Genomic DNA, 22,151 nt, shown 5'->3' with positions numbered 1-22,151 from the left:
CTAAGCAAAAGAATTATTCTGTGTTTTCCTTACTGACTTGCAGGGATCTGGTTTTGGCTCACTACTGTTCAGTGTATGATCAATAATCTAGAAAAGCTTCAGCAGTCATCCCTGTCAAAACCTTAATGGGAAAAAACCCCTTCGATGACAGTAATGGGAACAGGCTGCTGCCCTGGGCTGCTTGCCTACGCTGGCTTTTATCAAACCGTGTTGCAAAGCCAGCTACGAGGGTGATGCAAGGAATGCTCAGATTTGATTCACAAGATTAAAATCCAGATGCTAGAAGTGAGTGAATCCCAAAAAGGCCCTGGTAGACAGTGAAACAGGAATACTAGGGCAGGATATAAAGCTTCTTCTCTATGTATACGATGTTAGTAAGGTAATTACTGTAAGGGTATGCTCTGTTCTGGCAACTACTCTTCAAAAAAAAGAACATTCAGAAAAATCAGAAAATATTTAAAAAGCCAACCATAAAAACTAGAGGGATGAAGGAAAAAAAAAAAATCAAGAAGTTCAATCCATTCATATACAGTAAGATTGAAAGGTATTTCGATCATGGTATGTCAAACCCCTGGATCAGGGCATCTTCAGTAACAGAACATCCTCCAAGAGAGATATACTGAAACCCAGTGGTTGGGAGTCAAAGCAAGATGAACTCAAACACAGGGTTGGGTGTTTTGTTGTTGGGATTTTTTTTTGAGGATAGTAGTTGCTCAAGTAACTTACCTACAGAGGCGACTCGTTCTTTTAGCAAGAATCCTTTTTCAATAAAATAGATGCTTAACTTCTGACATTATGCTTCGGATGTTGAAATCGGCCGGTGAAGTTTTATAATTGTGATATCCAGAAAAGCCGTCAGATAGGAGTTCCCTCTACCTTTACCAATGAATGGACAGTTGAGCCTCTAACAGCCCTTACCACTGAAACCTTTGTTTCAGTTGCTGATTTGCCTTCTAATTCTGGCTGCCTTTAGTCAAACAGAGGTAGCACCCACTGTTTATAAAGCAGCAGCGGGTGCAACCCTCTCTCCAAGCAGACAAACTTGGCTCTGTGGGCAAACTTCTGCCCACTAATATCAACAAGTTGGCACAAACTAAAAACCCAGGAAAGCAGGAAGAACTGGGAGACCCATACTGCAGCCCAATTCCCCACTAGAGAAAAGAATTCTGTGTCCAGAGGCACAGGCAAAAAGGGAATGGGATGAGTAAATCAGCTGGATCTGGGGAACTCAATGCAGCTGTTAACTGGAATCTTCAAACAGAACCAAAAGGTGCATATAAGAGGGAGAGAATATGGCTTTCAATTCTTTCATATAAGCAATGGCTACATTAACAGAGACAAAGTCTTGAGAGAGTTGTTAATGAAATACTAATGGTGGATGAAAAGCCAGAGCGAAAAAAGGCCCCCGGTGGAAACCGGCCCCGGTTGCAGAGCGAGCGCAAACCACAGTGGCTTCCCCAAAGCTGTTGTGGTGACCTGGTGTTTAAAGCACTCGGATGCTGCTGGTGGAATGAATCTCGGCAGTGGATTCGTCATGGAGAAGATTCAAGCTGAAGAAATGATTCTTGCAAGAGGTACAACCCTACAGATTAAGGCAGGAGACATTCAAAATCTTACGTAAAGCACACAGAAAATCTGAACGGTAACATGCTTCAGAAGACTTGATTAGAAAAAGTAACAGGCATTTACCTCAAAAATACACGCACAGACAATCACCTTTGTGTCAGCCATCAGTCATTTGACACTAAGTGTCACTAAATCTGTTTTCTGAGAAAACTTCGCAATATATTGTACAGGCTCACAATTCTCCATTTAGCACCAATAAAGCCAGAGATTCTGCAAGAAGGATCAGGTGAAGACTCCGGAAGAATGCACTTAATTCAACCACATGGAAGAGGAAAAGGACACCATTTTTTATATATTGTCTATTTTTATTTCTAAACAAAAGGCCTGCTGTTGTAGTCCGTGCACAGGGAGAATTCTTTTAGCATTTAAAAAAAAAAGTGCCTCTGTCAGGACACCAGGGCAAAACTGAAGAAGTGGTCAGATATTTTATTATAATAAATCTTCAATATTGAACTAGCAACTGATAAAACGAACCCCAGACTAATTTCTCTAGTATGAGGAACCTTTTTTAAAACCTCAAAATTCAGTGCAAGCTCAGAGCACTTATTTTACAAGTAGAGCATCTTACACATTCGTGAAAAGCTGCTCGTTACAGTAACTCCAAGGCTTCGCTAATCAAGCCTCACAACTAAAAAGAAAGCTAAATGTGAATGGAAAAGAGCACACACATTTACCATGAACACACAGAGGATGAAAACTCAGACGTTTGTGCGTAGAGTGCTTGCCAAATAACTCCGCTTGCTGCTTTAGTATCAAAGCACTGAAGAACAGCAGCTTCCCAGTTATCCAATCCTTCTCCAGGGATTCTCACAACAAGAGCGAGCTGCGCATTTTAGCTCATTCCTGATCATTCTGAACATGCAAACGTCAAGAACTCCTGGGAAAAGCACTGTGTTAGGGAACCACAGGTACACTTGTAAGCGCAAACCCCCATGCAATGAGTACTATGCACCTGTGTGTATACTATAAATATGCTCACATGCACATATTTAAATTAGAAATCTTTCTCCTTTAATATAGCCATGTTGGGTCTCAAATTTCAGCTCTCTGATGCTCTAAAGATTTCCAAAACCACACCATTTGTCTTGAATACCGGACAAACTCGGGTCACAGGCAGCGCTGCTCAGCAGAGGCACCGACTGGCAGTGCAGACCCACCCTGAGGACGGTCTCGGGGAGCTCGGCACCTTCTCCGCTGCCAGCCAGGAGGGACCACTGCTCAACTCCACCTCCTCGCACCGTATCTACGTGCTACCAGCAGGGAGGAGGGAACAGAATCCACTGGAAAAGAAGCAATAGCTGAAAGAGGGACAAACAGGGAGTTCAAGACGCCAAAGAAGAGAGGAGGCAGCATCAGGCTCCCTTTCCCTAGACGTGCCTTCCACTGTCGCCCCACTATCTGCTCCTGCAGTCTCACAAGCCCTGCCACAGGCACGATCCACCCTTCAGCTGTAAAGACTTTTTTCTTCCCCCATGGCAACATGCTCCCAAACCCTCCATGGCTCTGTCCTCCCCCCTTTTCTTTCTGAAAACCACAGACAGGAGAGAGATCAGCTAGACAAAAGCTTAAACCAGTGCAAACGTGAAATACAAGGTAAAAAAATAAAAAGAAAGTCTTTTGCTACTCCTGGACATGCTGCAGACACTGTGCCTCATAACTGTGGCAATATCTAGTGCCAAAGAAACTGAGCACGTACCTTTTGTTTTCAAATGACATTCAACTCAAACATGCATAGGGAGAGTAAAGTTATTTTATTAAATCATGCACATCACGTGTGTTAGTGCAAATAGTTTAATCTGTACTCCAGAAATTCTATTGTATTTTTATATCTTTACAAAATAGATTTAAAACAATTATTTACTTTAAAAAATGTAATTCTGAAGTTAAGCATTTCAGAACAATATTTGCAATAACCTATATACAAGAGGTACTAAGTACCACTGGCATACGAGTGTTCTGTGGTTGGGTGGCTTCCTGCAACTGAAAAGGATGAAATGAATGAATGACAATATGTATTTTCTACAAGTCACTTGCGGACTATTTTTTTCAACTAATAATCCTCCCATTAGCAAATCCCATGTAACTTAAGATAGAACCTTTAATTAAAGGACAATGACCCTTAAAACCTCACAAAATAAGCTAAATTTCTATTTAAATATTTAAACTATCTGTCGATTGCCACAACATTCTTTAAAGCCAATTGGATTGCTGAGATTATCTCCCTATTTTGAAGTTTCCTTTAGCAGAGCCATTTTACTTTACCATTCTTCAGCGTATTATTTATGTCTTTAATAAACTTTTTTGACAGAACTGTTGAGCTGAACAAGACAACTACAGTCTACATTTAATTCAGCACTAACTACAGTGATTCCCACCAAAAGTCAGCAAATAGCAATAGTTATAGTACTTATCTAAGGAAAATAAACTTTGTAATGGGGACCACTGCATCATACTTACAGCCATGTGACGAGGATGCACAAAATTTTACTACCAAATTAAAATCATCTTGACCTGACAAGATTTCATCAGGCACATGACTCCAATGTTGTAGTATTTTATGTATCTTAGATTTTTTTCAGCTAATCACAGACATACTGTAGCAGTTCTCTTAATAAAGTTACGTCAACAAAAGCTTATCTAAAGAGCTTCTCCAGCTCAAGTCAGAAAGTATCAAATGACTGAAAAAATAAATTGATACATGTGATATGTGAGAAGTATTCATACTTTTAAAGAACGCATCTCTTTAAATATATGAAATTTAATAAATTACATTCAAACTAAAGTTAACGTAAGTTGAATCACTGCACTATGTCCATCAAATGACCAAGTACTTGCTCCCAGAAATACCTTAGTTCACTCAAGAACACACACATGCTTACACTCACACACGCGCACACTAAATACTCTAGGCTGGTCTTCACCATCAATATCTCTATCTCTTTAAGGCTGGATATGAATTGTGTTTATTCCCAAAGATCATTAATAAAGCAATCCTTATCAAATAAAAATATGCTTCCTTCAAAAGGCGTGATAAGAGAAGTTTTCTTAAGCCTTGTTCCCAACAGCTCAGTGACTAACAGCGAGGAAAATGACATACTAGTTAAAAAAAAGTCGTACTGAAAGGCACTGAGCAAACTGCATCTGTTTTCCAAGTATCTGCAAAGTTACTTGGCTCGGGTGTCCAAATCGGAAATGTGTTTTTTCTTTTAAATCTGGCAATCAAATTCTAAAATAAGCATCCTCAACCCTAGCCATTATAAATAATTTGGTACCAAGAAGCCTACTTTAGGCCACCATTATAGTATTCAGAATCCCAACATACTAATTTAAAACTTGCATGAAATTGTAAGCAAAAATATTGCTCACAGTATGATGAATCACAATTTTATTCCCTCTTTATAGACAGATACATTTTATACAGTTTAAAGCAAATGACCCTACTGCTGTTCTCACGCAGAGCTGTGCTGTATTAAGAGGTAAAAAGGAGAGACTTAATCTGTTTTCCCTCAGTATATGAATGTTGCCAGCTTCTAAAGGGAGGACGGTGTATGGATTCAACAACAGTTCTCATGGAGAAGCTCTGGTTAGGCCTGGGTACAGCACCACGGCTGTTACAGCAACCAAAGCTGCCATCACAGGCATCCAAGGCCATTGTCTCTGTGTGGAGAGAAAAAAAAAATCAATATCATATTTGTTCTAATTCATACTAATCAGTTTACCCGTGGTTCCTGCAAGTCCTGAGTACCTGCTGATAGCCATCACTAAACGTTACCCACGAGCCCTCCTGCAGGCTAGTCCTGACTTAGAGCATCCCAGTAAACCGTGTTTCTCTAGTGAGGGAACTCCACAACTCTTCACGACTGGGGATCATCGGGAGAACGTCCGGCAGTTCCGTACTTGCGGCTTTGTTACCGCACGCACCTCAAAGAAATCGGCTTTTAAACTTGTGAGGGCTTAAGATGTTTGAAACATGGCTCGTGCCAAGCAACCGCTGGGCACAAGTTTATGCAGTACTGACATCTGCAGCTTCGCTTTTCAACGTTTACATCCAGGTCTGTGACATCAGTTTGTAGCAGATCCTAACAACATCATTTCTAACGGACTGTCACAACATATCATGACAACATTAGCATTTTAAGAGGAGGACACACTGAGAGATGTTAGAGAAGATGCAAGCTGAGAGTTCAGAATACAAACCAATCACCTATTTCTCATCTTGTCTTTTTTTCCCCATCATCTTCATAGCAATAGTGAGAAAAATTATAGTGTTTAGAGGCAGAGAGGAATTTCTTAGTCCATACATAGGAACCAAAGCTTTTTGGGTTTTATTATTAGAGGCAAACTCTTCATTTTTTCATAGTTAATTAAGCAATTAAGTTTTCTTACAGGCCCTAGCATGGCAGCATTGTGCAAAAGGCAGCCCATTTGCTAAAGACAAACTGAGACCGAGTTAGAAGAGGCACGTTCAGACCCAGTTAGAACAAAATTCACTGTTAGAATTAAAGAAATCGCACAGATGTTAAACGATTAGTGGGTTGCTCAGCTCGTCAGTATTGACAGAATGGCGGATTAAATGAAGGGTTTGCTTCAGGTAAAGAAATACCTGTGAGCATTTCACCATGCACTATTTTATACAGAAATGGCACAAACAGGTGAGAGGGACAAACATACATCGACTGAACAGTAGTGCTTGTACCTTTCGCTACCACAATGGGCCGTAACACCAATACAGGAAAGCCAGGATTAGGCCGATGAATACGGCTGGGACGGGTTGTAATATGGAAGGCTAAAGAAGGGAAGGGATATTAAAAATCACTTTGTGCTATAAATCAATCAGGTAAAGATGATTTAGAGAGGGGAAAATAAGTCAGTGAGTTTTGTTTTAATTGAAATGTATTAAAGACATCTAACACAATACAGCATTATCTAATCTGGTATACAAAGTTAGTACACCATTCTACTCAAATGAAAAGAGGTGTTTAAAAATTAAGGGAAGCAAGCAGAAAATATTCTAAGAAACCTCTTGTCACAACTTGGAATTTAGCACTTAAAAACGATACAAATCTTAAACTGATTTGCCTCTATCTTATTTATAGTTGGTTTTAGTTTTTCCAAATGATAGGAAATCCCATCTGGATTTCTTAAGGCAGAAAGACTCGCACCAGATACTCAATTTTTCAGCTGCTTCTTCATTCCTTGCAATTCCCATTCCTTCCTTTCCCATTTTCCATCACCAGCCTCCAGAAAAAACAATCTTTTTCCTCCATCAGTGAATCAGTTACAACTATGTCCACAGGCAACCCCAGCAGTTCAGACACTTCCGTGAGATTGTAACATGACAGTACAATCAACGCCAAGTTACTGCAAAGAAGGGAAGTACACTCCTATCAGAGATACCAAAGATCAGCATCTCCGGCAGGTCACTGGCCCTGTGACCAACTGCAATTCTGAAAAATAGATCAAACATTGCATCAGGGCCAAACTACCAGCTGGCAAGATTGCAGGGTTCGTTTAGCTTATGGCCTCGTTAGAACGAGCTACACATTTTCTCAGCCTCATTCAATTAACTGTAAACTACTTCACATTCTGTATGGGCAGCCTCTATCCTTAATATGATAAATTAAAAGCAAAAATCGACCTAATTTTCTTTTTAAGGTGTCCTTGAAAGACATGTCTTGCCTTTGTATCCTGGCCGGTCTATTCGTGCACACACACAGACACACAGAGGTTAAATTCAAACCATGCCAAATATTTTCTTAAGAACTTTTTTGTGCTGAAGTCACCTTGATTTTGTTCAGTCAAATAAATAATAAAATCATGTTTGAAGACTTTCTAAAATATTGATTCATAAATAAAATCTCATCCTGTTATCAATTCGTAGAAGTCACTTAATCATAGAACCTCCAATATGGTTCAAAACACAGGAATCTTAGAAGGTATTCCAGTCTCTGCCATTCAATTAATATTTCTTTTCATCAAGGCAAATACATAATAGACAAATGATGTGTAATTAAAGTAATTTTCATGCAGGATTATTTTTGTGTCATTGGTGCCACAAATCAAAGTGCCACCTTCCCATGGAAAGCATTTTGGTAGAAATCATCACAGCAGTGTTCAAAAAAGTGCCAGAAGTTTAAGTCAACCAGAGCAGCTAATGTTCTCAAACCATTCACATCAACAAATCTATCATATAAAGCACATCAGGAAATAATCAGTGACTACAAGCATGCAAGCACAAGTAGTACACCACACTGCTAAGCGTTTCAGAACCTAACACTGTTGGGTTTTTTAAGTAAGACTGAAGTATAAAAACTTAATATTTAAATGATATTCCAAATGGAGTACAGAAACCTTGTCTTTTCTAACACTTAATAGTTTATGGAACAATTCTGTGGTTTTTGGTTGTTTGGTTTCTTGTTTGGTGGGGGTTTTTTTGGTTTGGGGTTTTTTTTTTGGTGGGCTTTGTTTTGGGTTTTTTTTGTTTGAAACTATACCCTTTTGTGGCTGTGGCATCTTGGCAAATTAAACAGTTGATAAATATCCACACATTAAATGAAATTGCCTCCAAGTGACTAAGTTTTCCCCTTCATAAACTTATCAGTATGTAACATAACACTTTTATAACATTTAACTAGGTCCTTCATCCAAAATGTTAATCTTGTATTAGAAGATGAAGATATGCAAACTCAGATACAGATGGGCTGTGAAAAAAGGAACAGATCCCACAGTGGGAAGTCACTTTGTGGGTCACTGTCCTCGGAAATGAAGTAACAGATAATGATTCCAGCATAAGGGGACAATGGTACTTGAAAAATTTGACCTTGGAACTCAGCCCAGTATGAACAATGCTTCAAATAACCCAGAAGACCGATGTTTTACATTACTGATTGCGTGCAGTGCTTGCCTGAACAGCATGCTTGTCCTGCGAGTCCTTATATGGCTGGATGCTCTTCACCATACCCTGACCTCTAGTTTTCAACTGCCACAACTAACTCCTACTCTGGAAGCAGATTTTGGCAACTGCTGTGGTTCCTGATTTGATTTAAATACTCACCTCAAATTGGTCCTAAAATTTCCCTTACCTTGCAAGCTTTTCCACTTTCATCAGGTGCTCCAATTCCCTTCTCAGTATTTCTTCCCTCTACTACCCCCTTTTTTCCACTGATCATTTTAATGAGGTTAATGTTTTTAACAGAGCGGAAAATATCACATTCACATTTTTTTGTTCAGTGTGATCTCTTCTCTTAGAATAGGGTTTTTTTGATTGTTATTTCTGACTTCTGTCTACTTTAGCACCTCAGGATTATCTGAGCACTGCAGAAGAATTCTAAGCAGGAAGCAGGTTCCACTGAAAGAGGTGAGAAGGGCTTTGAATTCTTTGCATCTTTGACAGCTCTACCACGTTAGAGGTTTACATTCAGTAATTGGCTATGGCAAGACTTTGGCCATCTAGCAGCCAGCTGATTTTGGAGAAGAGAACTTACTTCACAGTCACAGAAACAGTTTTCTACAAGGCTATTACAGACCATCCATTATCCTCCTGTCCACTAGAGGAGTGGTTCACCCTGCACTGCTCAGAGGGGCAGTACAGGAAGACAAACCAGCCATCCCAGGGCAGTAAGGTACCTAAAATAAGGCTATGGCCACCTTATAACGTGTCTGCCATACCCTTAGCACTGGGAGAATTTCAGAAGTCTCAGTATTAAAAGAAGTTGTCCCTAGCTGTAAACTCAACTGTAAAGACAAAGTCTCAACTTAATAGCATTAGAAAAGAGTATTTTCATTAGTGAATAGAAAGGACAGTCCAACAGCATTGTTTAAGCCTGAGCCAATCAGGGATAACACCACTGTTAAGAAGCATGAGAAAGGGTAAGGAGGGAACATTTGTTGTAGTAAACACCATTAAAATAAAAGCATCTTGAAAAAGATTGCTTAATTAATTTGGATACAGGTTTCTTAGCTTTTACCCATGTATCATTCTCTGGAACTAAAAAGCTTTACTTAGTGCTGGTTCACCACTATTTAGGCCAGATGTTTTCAAGAGAGCAGGTATCTAAGGCTGTATTTAAAACTATCACAAGGCTGTAAATTTAACTTGCACTGTTAATTGTAACAGTGTAATGACCTGCACATGTGCACAGGCAGTACCAGAATGGAATATTATAATACGGTACCCAGCTTTTTTTCCCCCCCAAAGTCCGTTCTTATCTATTTGACACTTAAATATTCCCTCAATCGACAATCACCAGTGTCATAACCAGACTTCCCCACATACATTGTACAGACTTACATTGTTTCCTTTTTCTTGTAGCAGCTTCAGGTTTTCTTTACATTGTTTGAGCTCTTCTGCGAGTGACTGGTTTTCTTGTTCAGCCACCTCATACTTCGCCTTCAGCTCTGAGAGCACAGTCTGTGTTCTTTCATACTGAAGGCAAAGAGAAAACAGTCTGCGGACCCCTGCACACCCAACACGTGCTACACTTGCTTAGCCCACAGCTTCGTTTGCTGTCATCTGCCTAGAGTGACTCGCCTGGGATCAGAACACTCTCTGCATAAAAGCAGGATAGAAATATCTTAGTGTAGATTTGCTTTTTTTTCTAAATGAAGATTTCTGTCTTTGACTTGGAAAAGCTAGGATTACTAAAACTAAGTAAATATGAAGAAAATGCCTTAATTCATCTCTTATATAAAACAATTACTCATTATCATACTGGAAAGGACTGTGAAAACTATGATAAAACAAGTAACAGGGAAACAAGGAGTGCTTTACACTGAAACAATAGTCTTAGATTTAGCCTGTAAATTAAATACCTACACCAATCAAATAGGTGCAAAACCCAACATTCTGTATGAAGTAAACCAAACCTTCTTCCTGCACAGCAAAGTCAGGAGTAAGAAAGGCATTAAAAAAATATTCTGCCTCATTACTATCGTGCCCTAATCGTCAGCGTGGGTCAAGTACGAATAATACTGGGTGAATGTCTCATGTTTCTACAGTATGGGCAGCTTCTTTTTCAAACCGACGTTCGATTTTTTCTACAGATCACACACTTGCTAGTAGACCTCATGACAGGGATTAGTAAGAACAGAACTAATGACTTTCAGTACTGGCATTTACAACAAATTTAAAAGATTTGACGTCTTTACAAATACATCTGATTACAAACCCACTGGCTAACAAGACTGGGTTTTTCAAATTCTGAAAATGGGAAGGATGTGACATGGATGAATTAATGACAAAGCAAAGGACTGCAAAAGAAAGTAAAAGCAGTGACTGAGAAAAACTTCACCCAAAATGCTCATAAGAGAAACCAAGTAATTGTTGGAGGCTATGGTCTTCTTCCAGACATAGTCTTTAGAGGCCAGGCAGGTGAAATACATGCTCAAAATGCTAGCTTTTCCTTAGGCACTTGCTAATCATCTTTAGCAGCCTAGTGATCCAGTAAGGTCAAAGGAGACCTTTGTAAATAACGTGTAGTCCCACTGTCAAATAAAAGAGTTTAAATCTAACTAGGAAGATCATACTGACTAAAAATAACTAATTTTGACTCCTGACAGGTAATGAAACTCTGTACCACAACGTTCAGGAAGACTCTTAGGTTTTACCTGTCTGAACAGCTTATAAGTAAATGCACTAAGGTAATACACAAAAAGTAACCTTTAGGAAGCTCCCAAGATATATGCATCACTTTATTAAAAAAAAAATCTTCCTTTTTAGATTTAATCCCCAGTATATATATTGTTAGCTACCATAAAAGCACTTGCAATAGAAGTATAAAAAGTTTTCATTACTTGAAATCTTATATTTTTGCTTTTCTTTTAGCTTAAAAGTCAAAGTCACTGGGCATCAGATTCTCCCAAAACAGAAGTAATGCTTCGTGTTACCTCTTTCTGAACATCTTTTGCTTGACTCTCAGCTTCGCTGAGTTGGCTTTTTAGACTAGCTGCATCCCGTTGATGTTTTTCTCTCAAAGTTCCCATCTGACTTTCAAGTTCCTTTCGAGACATTTCAAGAACACTTATATCGCTGGTTAGTGCTAAACTCTGTTTCTGAGAGCTGAAAAACAAAATCCAATTGATTCCTCATGTATTTTAAATTTTAAATTTAAACAATTAAGTTGGTTTTTTTTTAAAGTACTTTTCGTTATCCAAAGCTTCACACATTATTTTCATCTAATACAGAAATACCAGCTTAGAGCAATCACAGAAGCGCAGATCATCATCGTCTCCCTACACAAAGCACTGACACAAAAGGCTGGCCACAGTCTTGGTTTTAAATACATGTGCACAGCTGAGTGTGTATGATGAGTTACAACCTATAATTTAAATAATTTATCATTCATAATTTCCAGTTTATTATTTTACTTGTTATTCACTAAATATTTATTATATACTCCAAAGTGTTTTGAAACAAATTTCTAACGAAAAGTCTATCCAAGGCTGTTAGAAGCAACTCACTTATTTGCACACACACTTCTTGGCTTACTCCAGCTGCACGAGCTAATAGCTAGTATATTCTTCAAGTATTTAGTACAATTGTTTAGCAGTCACATAATGGCTTCATTTAGAACTTTACAAACTTCAGTGTAATAATCAAATAGTGTCAATTTGTGCCTGTGCAAAGAGAATAGAAATATTCTCTTTGAAAGAGAGAAAGAAAAATAAGAACGAGATCTTGCGTATCTCCATTATGCAAATTCTGCTACCTGCTTGTCACTGTCCCATACTTACTTTGGGACTTAAATTCCAGTATCTGAAACTAAAAGCATAATAATGGCAGAGGAGGGGATAGAGAAGTTACTTCCAGGCAGATTTAGATAGCCTTTAGCAATGTCATGTGCTCAAACAGCAGAAGTAGGGCAGTAAAACACAAATACTCCTGCACTCTAAAATCCCCCCCAAAGATATTATGGTGCTTGTGATAAAAAGATTTGTATTTTTCTGTTAGGCAAAACACAATACAGAATACTGGTTTTTCCCATCACTGCTACTTATAATGTGACAGGCTTCCATGAGACGTGACACTGAGAATCATTTTCCAACCCTGAATGCTGAAAAGCTCTTAAGTTAGGAAATCTATGTGGTTAATTATCTCTTAAGTGGACGGATAACAGTTATGTCTAAATGTTTCCAACATTGCATGCTTCCAGGTCCTTATTAAAAGCAGCAAAATGAGTCAGGTTACCTTACGACAACAAGACAACTGATAAGCAATACAGAAGCTTTTGCAAAACAGAAAAAAGTAGCTTAGTATAACAATCTGTCATGAGACTGTGTTCTGCCCAATTCTGTGATACAAATAAAATTTCAATACGTGTATTGAAACACCATCAGATAAATCCATTGTGCTCTTACCTAGAAAGCTCCTTCTCTTGTCGCTGAAGTTCAGATGTAAGCAAAGTATTTTCCTTCCTTAGTGTAGCACATTCAGCTTCCAGAGCACTCCACTCTGCCTTCAACTTTTCAAGTTCACCTGCAATGCATAAAATTTAATTGAACTGAGTAAAATTATTTCATGACTGCTTCAAGTATCACCACCTAATAAATGGAGGAAAAGGTGATATCAATTGTGAACTTCAAATATACTTGATTATAATCATGTCACACGAATTCTTACACAAGCACCTATAAAACATTAAAATATCTTCTACTGTTATGAGGTTTGTGAGACATTAAACAAGCTAGTGCTTTTTAAGCAAGCTTTTTCTAAGGTACAAGGAATCAGAAAAAGTCTGTTTATGGGTCTCCTCTAGTATTTTAGAAACTGTGATAGAAAAGTATTCGAAGGAAATAAATCCCCAGACTTGAAAATAGCAAACAACTAGAATCACTAGTTGCCAGGCCTCTGCTACAAGGAGTAGAATGTTTAAAGCAATAACTAAAAGGTAAAAATGAAACCTTTGAAATAAATCAGTCCCTGGTAAAATAGATAAAAGTCAATGCTATAGGTATCTTAGTAATACAATTACAGACACTGGAGTCTGAACAGGAAAAAGGCTTCTTGACAGCTTCAAAGACTTACTGATTCAGAACTTAAAGCATACTTCACATTTGCCAGTTTTTGTGGCATGTCTGAAGTTTCAGTGTGAGCTCTGGAACTCTAGTAGCAGATTCTCTAAGACCTGAAGCTACAGCCCCAGAGCAGTGGCTCTCAACCACTCCTCATGAGATAGGGGTGCATTACAGGTACAGTGGAAGTCAAAGGAATGAGCCTAAAAGTAACCCTATCCGGGTCTAGCACAACGTATTTGTCTATGTCCACATCATGTGTCCAGAATAGAGCTTTAATTTTAAATTTAACATTTTAGTGTTAATAAGGAGATTGTATCTACAGTTTTAGTAAGTCATAAAAATAGTTCTTTGTCTCGAGTGAAACTTTGCTAGAAAAATTAAAAAGGTCAGAAGCTACCCATTTACGGGCTTAAAATCACACAGAAGTTACACAAGCCCTTTGGAATCTGTGGCAGTATCAATCCCCTGAGCGGTACAAGTTTTCCATCTTTGTGGAAATTATACTTGGTCTACTTTCGATATCAGGGGGAACCTAAACTAATTTAGGCATAACTGACAATTACTATTTAATGAAGTACACAGAACAGCTTTTGGAACACTACACATCTTGATACACACAAATACACCCATGCATGTGTATAGCCACAGTAAATGACTACAGAGAGACAGACAGTGATCTGAATAACTGACACTGATCAGACCGAGCAGGATGCTGATCTTACCACTGGGCCTGTGGCATCCTTCTGAACAAGTACCTTTTAGGCGAGTAGCCTCTTCCTTCTGCTGATCCTCACACTGTTGGCATCTGAGCTGAAAACTGGCTTGCAGACTGACAATTTCTTTTTCATAATCTGAAGCATCCTTCCGCCACCGTTCAAGTTCCGCCCGCACTGTTTGCAACTCATCTTGCAATGCAGAAATATCTGTATCCCGCTCTGATGCTGTCTTTTCTGCTACTTGCTGAAGTGACAGAATCTCGTTTTGAGCACTGACTAGTTCATTTCGAGTGCTTGAAATTTCATTCTCCTTTTCCTCACGAAGATTCTCAATATCTTCTTGTAATCTTTGCAACTGAGCTGGAAAGCAGACATTAATGTTAATATTTTTAAAAACTGCATTTATGGAAAAAACTAAAAAATGTAACTCACTTTCTCAACGTGTTGACACTTGATAGGATTAAAGAACCGTAATGCAATTGAAAAAGATCTTACTCTTGCCAAATGCTGTGCCCTTAAAGAGACACCTATGCATGGTCATGTAGAGTCAAAAGAAACAAGAATTATGGCTGAACAAAACTTCCTCAGACAGGGTGGTGTTATGTGTGTGATACTAAAGCAACTCTCAAAATCTGAAACCAGGATTTAGATCCAACTTCACTGTAAGCAAAACAAGTATTATAGAGCAAGGACACTGCCAGGTTTGGGGACAAGAGGACAAGCAAGAAAGCTGCTGCGACAAGCCAAATGGTTACAGAACTACATTGGAAATGTTTGCCTGTTCAGCAGTTAACTTGTGATGCCTATAAATATTTGAGGCACAAAGTCTAATTTCTACTCCAGTCTCAACAGATAGGAAAGGAAATAAGAATTACTTCACTTCTTTGCACACAACATTTTTCAAAGCACAAGACTAATTTTGAATTGAAAGTGACAGCTGCACCAAATATGCCAAACTAAGTCATCCTTTAGCATTTACAGTGTACTGTACATGTGCAGCAGTCACACACATGCTCGGTTATTTCACGTTTCATGATGCAATCCTTATAAAATATTCCCATTCAACTGTTTCATTACTAAACACATCTCTGAGCACTATTTTTTTTTTGTAAGCACACTTACAAACAGAATTCAGTGCAAACAGTTGGGGAAAAAAAAAGAAGAGTGCAGTACAGAAGAAAGAAGTATGAAAGAACAAAATCCCAGTTAAAACCCTAACTGATGAGAACGAAGTGTTTAATTTGCTCAGTATTTTTGTTTTGCTTTTTAAAGAACACATAACAGTTCACATGTATTTCACTGATTTTTAACAGGGGAAAAAACAGTTACTGATTAAAGACTTGCTACTGAGAAATGCCGCTACTGAGAAATGCCACTACTAAGACTTGCTCTGAGAGAAGTGCAAAGTTCTGAAGATGACTTAAAAACCTAAAATAAGATACTGTAGCTGGTCAGAATTACACATTTTAAGTTATATGTTTCAGAAGCAAAGGCCAAAAAAGGACAGTGAAAAACATGAGGAAGTAACCTTCATAAATCTCCTGTATTTATTTTTGCTCCCTTGATCGATTACAGATGATGACCCGGAGAATGTGAGCGTGTCGTGCCATAAACTGATAGAGCATTAAAACTACTCCAGAGAGACCTGCACTTTCATGACAGCTATACCTGATGTTTCTCAGTAGCTGCATATACAGTAATCTTGATATTATAATATTGATACCATCTAGAAACTCTGCTGTTAATGTACAAGCGAAGAATTAAAATGCAACTTCTTTTCCTCCCCTTCTCTAAAAAGAGTCCAGCAAGACATTTAGCTTATTAGATAAACTAAAGGGCCTATGCATTACCCAATTCCACATTCTGGAGGAAAAAGACAGAATGGGAAAAACCATGACAGTTGTTATATACTGTAATACAGAGGAGTTACTGTAGACAATGGTAAGTTACATTTCACAGCAATTCTGTGTAAGATGACACAGTTGATCTGTTCTGTAACAAAGACCCTTGAAGCATCATAGATTTTTAAATATATGTGAGCAACACGAGGCTTGTTACCATCTCATTTGTTCAGAAATAGCATCTACAGACTTATACCAACAGAATAGCCAAGTAGTACATGCGAACAACCCGAGTAATACAACACATCACAATGAACAGTTGCCTTCCCATGTATCCTTACGTTAGAAGCCCTGACCTTACCAAAGCAATAATGCTAGGAAACCACGTTTCCAAAACACCAAGAATTATGACTTGCTAACACAGCAGGTGCCCATTAAGGAGCAAAGGAGTGACTTTTTCAAACCACATCATCCCAATATTATTTTCTTCATCAAGCCAAGCTAAATTCCTGCTTCTCAGTAATGGCAGTATTTCAAAGAAATTTGTCTTTTTCGTTCTGTCTTCGTTGTTGATGAACATCCCTCTCTTTATATGATCGTGTGAAAACAAGCATGGTATGACTGAAAATCCCAACACATGCAAGTGTTTCTGAAGTTTGGTGCAGTTATAGAAATGACTTACACAGACAAACTACTACCAAGAATATTGGAACGGTTTCCAAAGCATTCCAGTGCATCAGAATTCAGGGCAATGAGAAAGAAAACTTCCATTACATCTCCTTTATGTAAGCCATTACCTCATGTAAATTGAACGCTTTTTTGTTTTTAAATAAGTAATAGCAAGTTAGGTGAATTTCCTTGCTTGACCTATCTGTTCATCTAGAGAACTTCACATGTAGAGACAGGATCTCGGTTGTTTCTGTGGCACGTTCTCTTTGCTATGACAAACAAAGCCATGTAGCACTGGCTGGCCTAAACCACGGATTCCACAAAAATACTTCAAGAAATGTTACTGCATGAAGTTGCCAGGATTTTCAGAAAAGTTTGGGAAGCAGCAAGCATACAACTAACATTGGAATGATTTTAAAGGCTACACAGCTTCTTGACCAGTGAGCTCACTCACGTGCACAGGCTGAGAGGTTAACATGACACAGAACATGTGACAAGTTATGTAAATCATGAGATTCCATTCTGCTATCATTATTTGGGCTGAAGAGAATATGATTGGTCATACCATTTTTTTTTTTAGTTTTTTTTTTTTTTTTCCAAAAAGCATAGCCATTGTCACTATTGCAGAAATTTTACTGCATGCAGATGTGGAATGATTGAACATTTATTTAAGAGGATTCTAGTAATGAAGTAAAGAGACTAAGCAGCACAAAAAAGACTAAACCTTCTGAATGCTCTGCTGATAAAACAGTCACAGTAAGAATCCCTGGATCATTCAAAGCTGAGAAAGACTGGAGAGAGAGGAAGGAGAAGAGGCATCTATTACTGGTTATGTCTTCTGTTATTTTCTAAATTATGGTTAGAACTGTAGGAATTGACAGGAAACATTTCACAGAAATTCAAAAATATGGTGAAAGAAATCAGAATTAAAGTACACACTCAATTAACATTTTCCTTTTATTAGTGCTTGCAATGCCACGGAAACAGCCAAAGCTCTAGATTTCCCCTAAAAGCATGGGGTGAAAAAACAACTTCCTACCTTGCAGAACATTTATTTGCTTGTTAGATTCTTCAACTTGCACCCGATATGCTTTTCTCTCCTCTTCCAACAGCGCTATAAAGTGAAAACGTGCCCAAAAGTTTGTTAGTAGAAATATTTCAGCTGTGTAATTAATTGTAGTCATAACTTCCCCTTAACTGAAAAGATTAAAACAATCATTATTTCAGTAAGTTACCAAAGCTAGTAACTGTGTAAGTAGTTTAATAAAAAGTTAATATTAATGTGGTAGTATTACAATTAATTTGAAATTATTAATACAGTCTGTTGCCTGATCCAAAAATTTAGGTTTGCTAAATGCAAACTGTTGTGGGAGGAGAAAAAGAAGCTGTAAATATACCCCATAAAGAACACTGAACAACAAGCAATTAAACTGGACTATATTATTTCTTGTCAAAACCAACCCTCAGCTTTGTTGAGGGTAATGATACAGCTATACACCCGATGATCTAAAGAAAGAACTACCACTGAATACATGAATTTATGTGCATTATCTGACTGAGATTTAGACTGAGCAGTATCTGTAGATGAACATGTTTTATAAGGATGAAATATATGGAGTTCAAGTAAATATTCATTACCATTAAAAGATGTTGGTTTATCTGAATCAAAGTGAATTCAGACTGTACAAATAGTTTAGAAAAACAGCAAAAGTTTTTGCCATTCTGTGCAGGAGATGTGAATGCTATGAACCACACTTAACTAACAGACAGGCAGCAAAACTGGACCTCCTTTTAAGACCACCTGATAAATACGATCTCAACGGATGCCCTACCCACCCAAGTTGATCTGGGTCTCACCTTGAAGTTCAAAGCATTTTTGTTTACTTGTCCTAGCTAGCTCTTGGGCTTCAATCAGCTCCTTGTGCAGTTGCTGAATTTCTTGCTTAGCCTCAGTCTCTGACTGTGCACCCTGCAATTCATCTGATAAAAGAACATTTTCTTTAAATCATAAATTTGTACAACAGTTTAAATGGCACTGTCATGTGATGACTGGCGACTTTGTATTCAAATCATCCATAGTTAGTTAAAGTAAACTCAAAACTGGATTAGGTAAATATTAGCAAATATATTAATGTATTTTTTAAAGGAGGAAAACATATGCAAACTTTAAAACATTCATTATATACAACATGCATTATAAAACAACAGAAAAACCCAAACAAGAAATAGAGTTTTTCAAAACATTGTATATATAGGCAAGGATTCCTGGATTGACAAAAATGAAGCAACAACGACCTTAAGACAATCCTTGGCTGTGTTTACAAGCTGTCTGTTTATAGAAGGAAGCTACTCTAACCCCCTCTCCTAGCCCAAGTTCAGTAGCAGCATCCTTTGTCCCCTGCCTCCCAAGCCCACCCACCCACAGCCCTGTTCCCAGCAGCACGCACCAGCCCTGGCAGGCAGCCCACCAGCACAGGCACTAGTACCAGCACCCAGCCGTGTACTGGTGCTAGGTAATGCCAGTCAACTGCAAGAGATTATGTAGAGTTTCTATTAGGTGGGTAGCTACTGCCACAATAGCTTGCTACCACGCAAGACTTGGCTTCCCCCTTTCCCTCAGTGGGCCATAACTGCAAGGAAAGGGAAAAAAACCACCCCACAAACCACCAGGGAAATTTTGTAAAACAAAATTAAGAAAATGAAGAAAAGCCCACCTCCCTTATTGCACTCACTGGCCTAGTGAATATGAAGCTAAATTTTGCCCTTAAGTTTTTTTCATCATGTCTTAAAATATTTGGTAGATCTTAAACACACTCCGATATCTATGTGTGTTACTTAAACTCTACATACAAACACTTGCTCTTCCCCACAAGTTTTGCATTAACTAAAATGCCTATTAAATACCTCTTGGGCTTGTAAGAAATGACTTGTGGTCACAGATAAATGAAATATTTTTAAAGCTGAAGTTTTGGGGGAATTTAAAAGAGGAAAAATAAGTATTTGTAACTAATATCAGTGTCCTCTAATGGGCACATACTGGAAACCAGATGCAGTAACAAGAGAGGAAGCCAATGCTCTAGCCTGCAGGCATCTGCAATGCCAGGAATTGGATCCAGGAAACCCTCATTTCACTACGTTTTCCTTAAGCGGTCTCTGTGCGGAAACAGATCTTTCAGTAGTGCACAAACAGCACACAAACTACATAGGTAGAGGGCTAAAACTTCATATAAAGCCACTTGGGTGAGAAAGGCGAGGGAGGGAAATCAGTGCAAAAAGGGCATCGAGGGAGAACAAAAAGGTAGATGTCTTACACAGCTAACTGGTCAATAAACATCCACCCCTACAGACCACAGGGATTTAAGATAAAGGCACACTGCTTATAATAAAACCCCCCCAAAAGATAAATTACTTGGGTTGTCTGCACCTTTCATGAGTAAGTAAAAAATAAATACAAGCTGTATTCTAGCTCATCATTACACTTCTGACATTCATATTTGACTATGTCACCAATAAAGTACACACATTTTTTTGCTGTTGTCTTCATTAAAAAGAAAGGTTTATCAAATCATGCTGAAGTACTCATCCCTCTAAGAAAAGAGCTATTCTTGCCAAAATGAATTGGTGGGGACTGAGCAGAGCTGGGGGCACACACGTGCTTTTAGACTTCTCCAGAACAAAATTCTGAGAGCAGAAAGAACAAAGAGGATGGCATATTACATCCAAATGCTTTCTTTTATAGTTTATTAGAGTTCCAAATCCAAGTTTCTCTTTACTGAACATGTTTTGTTCTTAGCTTCTCATGGATAAAGACTTGGGGCAATTAGACTTTCAATCCTCCTTAATGAGACTGTTCAGAAGCAATGGATGAGGAAGCTGACAAATCATGCCTGATAAAGAAGCTGTGTCCCAAATCCAACAACAGACACCCTAAATGAACTTGCTGGTGGACACTATTTTCCAATCAATGGAGGCACACATCATAAAAAGTAACACTGCTTCAAAGGAGATGAGGAACGTAACTTACATATGGGACAACATAGTCATATATAAACGTAATTAGCAAAGGCACAATTCAGGTAAAATCTCTTTCCTACTCAAACACAACAGGGGAATTTCCATGTGCCTGACATGCTTCTAAATCAAAATCCAAGAAACCTAAGCCTGAGAAAATAACAGCTTTTCAGTCTTACCCAAACTGAAAATTTCTTTAATCTCTTTTAGTTCATAGCAAACATCATTTTTGTGCTAAGTAGTTTTGGGGAAAAAAAAAAAATCCTTGGTGAGTAGGATTGCTCTGTTTATAAATAATAATACTCTTAAATATCATCAGGCTTAGAATTAGTTCCCTTGAGCAAATGCACATCACAAAAAGCTGTTTTGAGAACCAATGTAAAAGGCTGCAATTAAAAAAAAGTATTTGAGCAATTTCCAGAAGGATTCAGCATTGGACTAACTGCTGTCAGCAGAGCCTAGGAAATTCCATCATTAATTACAACAAGGTGCCAAAAAAAGAAGTCAAATACAACAGTTTGGAAATCCTCACTCATTTATTCTAGCTCATGGAAAATTTTCACCTGTGATCATCCTGTTTGCCATGTTACAAAGATTCTTAAATAACACCACTTTGTTTCACACACAAAGTGAGGTTTCCCTTAACATCAACTCTACTGGTAGATTTAAAATTGTTTAAAAAAAAAAATCAGCGCAATCTCTACAAATCATTCCCAAAGCACATGAAAGTTACTTCCTCTTCACTCTGGCCCAAGAAAAGGAGTCTAAACCATGGGGCAGTTTCGGGGAAAAAAGACCATATCCAAATCATTAAAGAATATAATGCTGCGTAAAAGAATATTTTGCAATTTTAGGACCTATAAAATAAAGTTTCAGTAAAACCGATAGAAAAACAAAGCTCAGATTAAACTAGTATTTACAAATGTGAAGATATTAACAGAGCTCTGCTTATATGTTTGCCTTCATGCTTTTGTTTTGGTATGAGAGAGGATATAGAACAACACATGGGCTGTGGTCTTAACTGATCCCTTATCTGTACGTGCCTGGCCTGTGGGAGCAACTTTGTGAGCAGGCTGGTGTTTCTCCAATTCTCACAGTAGTTCACTTCCAGAATTTTGAAGGATTCTCAACCTCCCAATGACATTTATTGTTTCTTTCCATCTGTTTAACATTTACCTGTTTTTAACTTTGTAATAAGCAGTCACAAACAGCCTGTCTAAATAGAAGCATCCAGGGAACTGTTATTAATGGCTAATAAAGTCATTTACCTCATGGG

At 38.2% G+C, this 22,151-nt stretch overlaps 1 protein-coding gene across 1 annotated transcript in view; it reads right to left on the bottom strand.

Annotated features, from left to right (window-relative positions):
• Window positions 1–5,008: 5,008 nt before the first annotated feature.
• The window catches only part of SLMAP (sarcolemma associated protein), a 38,089-nt gene continuing 20,946 nt past the window's right edge, over window positions 5,009–22,151 (bottom strand). Inside the window, exons 8-15 of the mRNA XM_010149677.1 lie at window positions 18,722–18,844; window positions 17,904–17,978; window positions 14,394–14,714; window positions 12,982–13,099; window positions 11,512–11,683; window positions 9,917–10,051; window positions 6,323–6,412; window positions 5,009–5,283 (exon numbers count right to left, since the gene is read on the bottom strand). Coding sequence (XP_010147979.1) covers window positions 6,329–6,412; window positions 9,917–10,051; window positions 11,512–11,683; window positions 12,982–13,099; window positions 14,394–14,714; window positions 17,904–17,978; window positions 18,722–18,844 — 1,028 coding nt within the window. The 3' untranslated portion in view covers window positions 5,009–5,283; window positions 6,323–6,328. The remainder of the gene's footprint in view (window positions 5,284–6,322; window positions 6,413–9,916; window positions 10,052–11,511; window positions 11,684–12,981; window positions 13,100–14,393; window positions 14,715–17,903; window positions 17,979–18,721; window positions 18,845–22,151) is intronic.

Source organism: Eurypyga helias, unplaced genomic scaffold (assembly GCF_000690775.1).
Source record: "Eurypyga helias isolate BGI_N326 unplaced genomic scaffold, ASM69077v1 scaffold6664, whole genome shotgun sequence".
NCBI lineage: Eukaryota > Metazoa > Chordata > Aves > Eurypygiformes > Eurypygidae > Eurypyga > Eurypyga helias.
Note: the sequence above shows the minus strand (reverse complement) of the source record. Positions and strands in the feature narration are given on the sequence as shown.